Source organism: Ovis canadensis, chromosome 21 (genome assembly GCF_042477335.2).
Source record: "Ovis canadensis isolate MfBH-ARS-UI-01 breed Bighorn chromosome 21, ARS-UI_OviCan_v2, whole genome shotgun sequence".
Classification (NCBI taxonomy): domain Eukaryota; kingdom Metazoa; phylum Chordata; class Mammalia; order Artiodactyla; family Bovidae; genus Ovis; species Ovis canadensis.
This window is the reverse complement of record NC_091265.1, coordinates 55,245,799-55,255,359: the sequence shown is the minus strand read 5'-3', so window position 1 is coordinate 55,255,359 and position 9,561 is coordinate 55,245,799. Positions and strand designations below refer to the sequence as shown.

General features: G+C 45.9%; 1 protein-coding gene across 1 annotated transcript; it reads left to right on the top strand.

The window, feature by feature from the left end:
- The first annotated feature begins 315 nt into the window (after window positions 1-315).
- Window positions 316-9,285, top strand: LOC138426463 (pregnancy-associated glycoprotein 1-like). The gene is made up of 9 exons (XM_069565025.2): window positions 316-368; window positions 1,358-1,508; window positions 2,495-2,612; window positions 2,711-2,829; window positions 4,026-4,222; window positions 5,144-5,260; window positions 6,914-7,055; window positions 7,143-7,241; window positions 9,136-9,285. Exons 1-9 carry the CDS (start codon window positions 316-318, stop codon window positions 9,283-9,285), a joined length of 1,146 nt encoding a protein of 381 aa, XP_069421126.2.
- Window positions 9,286-9,561: the final 276 nt, after the last annotated feature.

Below are 9,561 nucleotides of genomic sequence, written 5' to 3'. Positions count from 1 at the left end.
TTTTTCTCCAAGTAGGCAAAGTTTTCCGTCTTCTTAGATGTACATGCAGATCAGTGATTGTCCAGCCAAGCTTCAAAGAAGAGATTACTGTTCAATTCTCTGTATTCTGAAAAGCTTCAAAGGCCACTCGCCAAGGACACTGATGAAGGTAAAGATTTTATGGAGACCTTTGTGTGCGGGTTTTTTTTCCAGATCTTTTAGTGGCCTAAAGGCGAAAACTAGGGTAAGTCAGAGCATATATAACTAGGGGGTCCTGGTCACCACTACATGCTAAGAACCCAAACTTCCCTGAATACTTGGAGCCAGGAAAGAAACATGAAGTGGCTTGTGCTCCTTGGGCTGGTGGCCTTCTCAAAGTGCATAGTCAAGTAAGTATGGGGACTGTAAGTCACATCATATTCCTTTCTCGGATTTTTCTTTTCATCTGATTATTCTTCCAGCCAGCAGGGTTAGAAGGGAATGGAATATTTCCCTAAGAGTCTTAAAGTTCAACTCTTACTTATTGATAAGTAACTTGCTATAGGAACTGTGGATCCCAAGGTTTTGGTGTAGATTTGAGTTGCACAAATCTTGGGGTCCAGTCATGTCATGACCTATTGAAAATGCAACTCCTTGCAACTGTTCAGTGCACAGTCTATGCAGATGTTGATGTGATTGTGTGGAATAGCACCTTTCTACATTTTATTCAACATGTCCTCTTTTTTCCCGGTCTACATCAGTGTGTATATGTCTACATCAGGATCTCTGTATCACTGTCATTTATCTCTCCATCTCTTTGGAAGTCACTGGGAGTGTATTTTTCTTTGTGTGGTTTTCTTTTAATTTTTCATTTGACCCTTACTTCCTTCTCAATCCTCTCAATTTCCCTTACTTGTTCCCTATATCTTGGATTCTTCTTTCAACTCTCTCTTCTCTTTCAACTTGGAGAAAGATACACAGTTTTACCCTGTTTTATATCGGACAAGCATTATGAACACAGTTGACTCAGAAACCTCTTGCACTTCAAATTGCTCCCTTGTAAAAGAAGTTGAGTCCCCCTTCTATCTCCTTTCTTGAGGTTCTATGAGAAGGAATGAGTGAGATGACAGCAGCAATGCTAATGGCTGTCATTGTTGAGACTTCCTATTTTCAGGTACCTCATATCCATCACTTCACTTATCCCCAAGATATTTTATATGGAGGGTTTGTATTTGTACATTTCACCATTTTACTGAAGGGGAGACTTAGACACCATATGGTCATATGGTTTACCCAAGACTGCAGAACAGAACCTGTATTCAAATCTATGTTTTTTATACCTTGACACTGACAGCTAATTGTAGCATCTTCATTGTTTTTGTCAAATGTTTGGTGAAAGAATACCTCTAAAGAGAGTGAAGACCATGAGAAATACTGTCAGTGGAAGAAACATGCTGAACAATTTTGTGAAGGAGCATGCTTACAAACTGTCCCAGATTTCTTTTCGTGGCTCTAATCTAACTAGTCACTCCCTGAGAAACCTCAGAGATGTGAGTATTTTGGGGGAATGGTGCTCCATAGGGCCTTCTGGTTCTCTAGTCTAGCACTGGGGCTCATCTGGAGGTGTCAGGTGGGATGATGGGGTTGGGGTTCCTGCAGGAGGCAGAGACACTGGAAAAGAGGGACCCGACCCAGAGGAGAGCGCACTTTCATCCTCAACTTTTGGTCTTTGATTGGGCCTCGCAATTACCAGGTGGCAGGTAAACATCCATTTGTGTGTTAGAGTTTTGCCATTAGTTTGAGGGCGATTGTTCCTTCTGAACTAAGTGAGCCACTCAGTTATAGATGAAAAGTGAACCATCACTGATCAAAAGGTAGAATCAACTGCAAAGCAATTGTGAATCCCAGGTAGAGGACATCAGTTTCCACAGATGCAAAAACCACAGCAGTAAAAAGTTATACTGAGCTCGTATTCCGTGTAAAGCCATAAGAATCTAGCACAGTGCTTACTGTTTTTAGATTAGAAAAAGGGCTTATTTTGTCTTCAAGATGTCTTTAAAGATGCCCATGCTGGCCTGAGAGAGAGGCAAAGAGTAAATGCATGTCAAATGAGAGGGTCAGCTGTGTGCTGTGGATTGGATGTGGTCTGAGTTTAGAGGGAGTGGCTGGGGTTGATCAAGAAAGACCTCCTGGAGAAGCAGGTACTAAGGCTGGGTTTGAAGAGACGACAGAAATTCTCAAATGAAGGCACCAGGACCTCCCTGGATTTCCAGTGATCCTGGAGGCCCAGAGATTATCTCTTGGCTTTCCATGCAGGAGGTACCACTTCAATGCCTGTTCATAGAGTCAATATCCTGCATACAATGTTGCACAGGAAAAATATATCAAATGCAGATACATCTGTGACCAAAGTCTGTGAGCTGCACAGTGGTTAGAAAGTGATCTCAAGAGATATGTGACACCAAGAGGGAGGCATCAGTGTGGGAATAGAGGGTAGCCAGTTCTGCACTAACCCACTCCCTCCTTCTCCCTGTAGTTGTTCTACTTGGGTAACATCACCATTGGAACACCCCCTCAGGAATTTCAGGTTATCTTTGACACAGGTTCATCTGAGTTGTGGGTGCCCTCCAGCTTTTGCATCAGCACAACCTGTTGTGAGTACAGACACTCCCTACCCGGACAATCCTTCACTTGCCCTGTCACCCTGTTTCCACCCTTGGCACATGATAACACTCATCTCTTATGTCTGCAGCTAAACGTATGAGGTTCAGACATGCCGATTCTTCCACCTTCCGGCTTAGCAGGAAGACCTTCAGCATCACCTATGGAGCTGGGAGAATTGAAGGATTTGTTGCTCATGACACAGTTCGGGTAACAGTGTAACAAATGCTGAGGCAGGACTGGCTATGGAGTGACCACTGCTTGCAACAGATGCAAGACCATCTGGCAGGACCCTTCCTAGACTAACTCCCATAGATATTGGCCATCTTATCCATAGGATCATGTCTCTGGGGAGGCAGTGCCTGTGGTGATACACAAGCAAACAAATTAGCTAACCCAGAGAGTGGCTTGAGGTGTGGACTTGCAGCTCCTCTGCCCATGAGCAGTTCAAGGTTCATGTTGCTGGGAGCGAGAAGAAGGGATAAAAGTACCCACTTTTATATTCACTGAATGTTCCAGGCACTTTCAGGTGATAACTGGTTTAATCCTGCAACAACCCCACACAGAATTTACTCTGATTAGCTCGTGAGACATATGAGGAAACTTAGGTGCAGACAGCAAGGGCCTTGCTGAGGGCACACATGTGGTAAGTGGTGGAGTTAGTCTGGCTTTTCAGGACTAAAGTTGCTGTGGGGTGTTTGGGGACAGAATAAAACTCATCTGCGGGCCTTGGGGGTAGTCAAGGGCTTCAAGTATCCATAGTGGGCACCTGGAGGCCTGAGAAGTCAAGGGGCCTGATAAATGAATTCTCACTCTAGATGACCATTGAGAATCTAATAAACCTATGGCCTGCCTCCCCTAAAATATTGAGTTGTTCACATCTCTCTGTTGCTCTCTCATACACACTCACAGAAATATACACATATCCCAAAAAGTGAATTCCCCAGACAGTAATTTCATAAAACCCTGCAAGCAAGATTGTGTTTTTGGCTTCTGCCTTCCTGAACAGTGGCAGAATCCTCAGTACATTACAGATAATACAGTCCATTCCTGTCATCAGATCACAGTGATGCCAAAGAGAAGGCTAAATTGCTCTCGATTGTTTTGTCCCTAGGGTGTCACCTATGTCACCTGGCCTGATTCTTGGTTGCCCCACCTGGACAGAAGCCACGAGGCCAATTTCACTCACCTAGGTGTTGTTTTTCAGAGGGGCAGATGTTTTAAAATTCACAGCCTCTCTCAAATGGAAGCCAAATTCCCCTCCCAGCTTGATTTAACTGTCTGTGGGCCACTGAAGACAGACCCCAGCCTCAATTCTTCTCTGAGGATCTAATGGCAATATACCCCAGCCCAGTCTTAGCCCCACTTCACATATCTGTAAGTGGGAACACTCTTGTCTCCCATAGATTGGTGACCTTGTCAGTACTGACCAGCAGTTTGGCCTATGCATGGAAGAATCAGGGTTTGAGGGCATGATTTTTGATGGCGTCTTGGGCTTGAGCTACGCCAACATATCATTCTACACGGGAGCCATCCCCATCTTTTACAAGCTGAAGAATGAAGGTGCCATTTCTGAGCCTGTTTTTGCCTTCTACTTGAGCAAGTAAGTCTGAAATGGACAATCCCCTTCTCCAAATTTGATGTAAGATTCTTTCAGGTGCACAAAAATTATAGAACACTTGATAAAGAAGTACCCTGAGAGATAATCTAACCCAGGAAAACTATGGCCCCAGGGCCCAACTGGCTTCACCCCTGGCTTTTATAAATAATATTTTATTGGAACACAACCCTACTCTTGGGCTCAAGACCAGTAACATGGTCTAGGGTGGTGAGTTAGAAGGAATACTAAAAGAAGGCAACAGAAAACAAGTTGAAGGAAAAGGCATTAAGATTTGCTTATGAATTTGATAAGGAAGGAAGAAGAAGGATGGTGGATGTCTTTCCTTCCTCATTAACATTCCACTGGGAGCCCAGGACCAGTTACCCAATTCGTAGGAGCCAGTGCGAAATGAAAGTGTGGGACACAAATATGTGGAACCCCTTGTTCAAGAAATGTTAGGCATTTCAAGACAAGGAGAGCAGAGGTGGGGTCCCTTCTCAGTGTGGGGCCCTATGGACAGTGGAGGTCACAGGCCAGTGGAGCCAACACTGGGTGAACTGAACCCACACCCTTAGAACTCCCAGGCCTTGATTTTCCTGAATAATGACAAGGTGGACAATAGGTAACCAAAACATTGCAGCACCATGTCTTCAGGTTGGCTGAGCAGTCAGGTCGCTGGAGGTCCAGGGCGTCTTCAGAAGACATAGTGGGTGGAGCCCAGCCAAGTGATTCAGCTTCTAACCTCCTCTGTGCCACTCACTAGCCAGTAACAGACCTCAGTCTGTATCTCAGTCTCTCCTAGACGCTATTTCTGCATCTGTACATGGGGACCTTATTAGGACCTTGATGGGTAGACAAACACAGCTCTCAGACAGTGCTGTTGTTACTGTCCTACAAAGATCACCTCCTCACTTCTCTCTACAGAGATGAGCGGGAGGGCAGTGTGGTGATGTTTGGTGGGGTAGACCACCGCTACTACAAGGGAGAGCTCAACTGGATACCACTGATCAAAGCAGATAACTGGATTGTTCACATGGACCGGTAAGCCTCTCCCTCTGAGGGTCAGCCCAAGTGATGCTTACACTACTGCACATGGATACAGGCAGACACATACAAATGCATTCCCAGACACACAGTCACACAGACATACACACCACCTTCAACGACAGAGACAGACACACAGACACATGGAAACACACAAGCTGACACACATAAACCTACACAGAGACACATATAAACATGCATAGCTAGTCAGAGACACACAAGCACACACAGAGACACATACAAACACACATACAAACAAACACACAAGCACATAAATACACAAACAACCCATGGGTTCATAATCCCCAGGCCTTCTGAGTAAGGCTCTGGCAAGTGTCCTAAAAGGGTCCAGAGAGGTCTGTGCCGCTGAGAGAGGGCTGCACTCACTGCCCTTTGAGGTGGGGAGCATGGTTAGAGGACTCTACAGTGTAGTGAACACAGGATCAGGGAGAATTTCTCCAGCCTGAACAGAGTTATGATAAGATGACTGACTGTCCAGGGCTACCTAAGACATAGGAAGTTCTCAGGGACAGTCCTGAGAAAATGGGGGAAAACTGGTCTTATTAGGGAGCAGCTACCCAACAGTGGAGAGAGGCTGGCTGCAGCCTTAAGATGTGAAACCAACTAATAAAAAGGACACCCCACGTTCTTTGGCACACAGTAGGACAGGGGCTATAACGGAGAATCAGGAAGGTGGGATCCAGGAGTGACCTGAAGACAAGAGGCATAATTGATAGGATTCTGTGTGATACCCTCAAGCAAAGGCTGACCTATCCTTTGGAGTTTCTGTGGGCTGGTCATATATTTCCTGGCCAGGGTCTCAAGGTCTGAGCTGGTTGTAGGAGCAGTGCTGGGAGACAACCTGTCCCAGACGATCCCCTCTCTCCACCTACTATGAGGATCTGCCACCCCTGTGAATCTCCATCTTCACTCTGTGTGTGACCCGGTATTGGTTCTCCATCAGATACAGCTCTCTGCATGTTTCTTATTATTTTCTCAGTCTTCATTCACTCATTGAACAGACAAGCATTGGGAGTCCACTGTGTGCCAGGCACTTTAGGGAGTCAAGGAGAATAAAACTCATTCTCACATCTAAGAAGGCAGATGTACATGAAGTGACTTGCCCACATAGTGAATTGTGACTTTGGAACATGCTTGACATGAGGAGAAGGCAATGGCAACCCATTCCAGTACTTTGCCTTGAAAATCCCAGGGATTGCAGATCCTGGTGTGCTGCATTCTATGAGGTCCCACAGATTTGGACATAAGTGAAGTGAATTAGCAGCAGCAGCAGCAGCAGCAGACATGAGGAAGAGTCTACAGAGAGTGACCAAGATAGGAGACTGATAAACACCGGAGGAAAACCTTCCTGAAAACAATACAATTAAGGTGGAATCTGCAAGATGAGAAAAAATTTGCTAGTCAAAGGGGAGGGGGCTTCTCTAGGAAGGAAGACCGGCTTGTGTCAAGGTACAAAAGATCCCAGTGTATTCAAGTAGTGCATTCAAAGATATCAAGAAAGGAGCTGTGTCGAGAGTAAAGAAAAAGAGGGCAACAGATGAAGGGCAGTTTATGAGACAGTTGGGAAGTGGGCAACTCTAGGTAGACTCAGAGTGACCTTGATGCCCGCTTTCTTCCATTGTCTCTCAGCATCTCCATGAAAAGAAAGGTTATTGCTTGTTCTGGCGGCTGCAATGCCCTTGTGGACACCGGGTCATCAGAAATCGCAGGCCCAAGTACACTGGTCAAAAACATCTTGAAGATCATCGGTGCCAAGCCACGGGATTCTGAGGTGAAGGGTCATGCCCCAGGGTCACACCCAGTCTCCACACACAACAAGGATCTCCAGGGCCAACCTCTCTCCCTCTCTCTCTAACAGTACTACGTTTCATGTTCATCAGTCAATAGCCTACCCTCTATTATCTTCACCATCAAAAGCAACAATTACCGAGTGCCAGGTCGAGACTACATTCTCAAGGTGAGGAGACAGTACTGAGGGTTGGTTCTCAAACTGGAGCTTGCAGGAACCCTTGCGCTGCTGCTGGGAGGAGGCCTCCCTCTGGAGGCCATGGCACACCATTGCAGATGCTGCTGAGCCCTGTGGTTGGGCCAGTGCCTCCCACAAAACCAATCACTTGAGAGGTAAGGGGCTTCCCTGGTGGCTCATACGGTAAAGCCTCTGCCTGCAATGTGGGAGACCCGGGTTCGATTCCTGGGTCGGGAAGATCCCCTGGAGCAGGAAATGGCAATCCACTCCAGCACTCTTGCCTGGAAAATCCCATGGACGGAGGAGCCTGATAGGCTACAATCCATGGGGTCACAAAGAGTCGGACACAACTGAGCGACTTCACTTTCACTTGAGAAGTAAGGGCTATTTGGGACACTGATCTTCCTGAAATAAATGTGGAAATGGCACACCTTATGGCATGGTGGGAGTCACAAGGAGAGAGGAACACTAAGGTCGTCAGTCCTCAAAGAGCTTCAATTCAATCTGAACCCGTAGGTGTAAGAACATGAAATTCAGCTCTAGCAGTCCCTGAAATAGGCCATGTTACAAGGAGAATGGCTGGGGACAGTCCCAGTATGATGTCCCAGAATAAGTTAACAGCCTCTGTTCCCTTCTCGAACTTTTCCTGGTTTGGATGATAAATTATATGGTCAGTCTAGTTCTTGGCTGCATCTTCTCATTGCTCAGGCCAGGAGCCTCATTTGTTAGCTGAAGTACCAGACCTCTCTGTGGGGAGGTTGGATACTAAGGTGAATAAAGGGTGCACAGTGACTGCTCAGCCCCGGCACAGGGTGGAGGCTTCATGTCAGCTCCTTGCGAGAGTTCAGAGCTGGCTTATGGGCTCAGAGAAGGCTTTGAGGAAGAGAGGGAATTCAAGGAATTCTAAAACCACAAACTCACTGAACCATATGGAGGGTTGCTTGGTTCTAGGCAAAACTGCACTGGATTCCATGCAAATGGCATCTCAAGGTGGTCTGTGCTGGGGTACTGGGGACTTATGAGGGGTGATGAGGGCTACGGACTGACCAGTAGGGATGGGGAACCAGAGTATGTTACCCCACCAAGCCTGGAGTGGCCAAAGAGGGTGAGTGTGGGATGAAGGAGGCTTTTCAGAGTTCCTGAGTTAAGTCTTCAAGAACGTGTTATGGGCACTATCTATTTAAGATGGATAACCAACATCAAGTTACTTTGTAGCACAGGGAACTCCGCTCAGTTATATGACAGCCTGGATAGGAGGGGTGTCCTTGGGACCAGGATACCTGGATACATATTGTTGAGTTCCTTTACTGTCCACCTGAAACTCAGAATATTATTAATCAGCTATACTCCAATACAAAAAATGTTTTTAAATAAAGTATGGATTGTTGGGACGCAGGAGGAGAAAACAAGGAGTAGGAGTCAGAAGAAAAGAAACAGGGAGTGAGGGGAACTTTGGACACGATTTTTATTTTCTAAAAAAATTATATTGAAGTGTGATTAATCTTCAGGGTTGTGTTAAGTTCTGCCACACAACAATGTGACTCAGTATACACATAAAAGATATATTTTCTTTTATTCTTTGTCATGTGGTTTATCACTGAATATTGAATATAGTTCCTTACAGTCTACAGTAGGACTTTGTTGTTTCTCATTCCTCTGTTCCCCCAACTCCCAGTCCTCCACTCACCACACTTATCCTCATGACAACCTCATGTCTTGGCCCTCTTTGCTTTTGGATGAACTCTCACAACCCCTGCTAGTGAGAAAACCCCTTGATACTTACCAAAACAGGGAAATAAAGCAAAGAATTGCACTGGGTCTGAATTTTGGGGGAAGTCACCAGTAGGGGCTCATGCTGACTGGTGTGTGTCTCTGACTCCCCCAGGATGATAGAGGTCACTGCTTTGCCGCCTTTAAAGTGCATAGACTGAGTTCATCTACGGAGACCTGGATCCTGGGTGACGTCTTCCTGAGGCTGTATTTCTCGGTCTTTGATCGAGGGAATGACAGAATTGGTCTGGCACGGGCAGTGTAAATGCTTGGAGTGTTTTAGGAATCAGTAAAGCCTCTTCTAACACACACTCACTCACACTTTGGGCACTCCTGCCCAGGATGCTGGTGAACTGTATTTGGTGGTCTGTACACCCTATTCTCAATAAAGAATAAACGGTTTCACTCTTAATGGTGTGGACACAAATGGTTGCCTCTGTTTGTGTCTGGAGTGAAGGATCTAAAACCAAGTCTGAATCAAAATAGAGAGGAGCCCTAGTCCAACCGGCTTCAAGGAAACAGGAGACTCACTGAAATGATT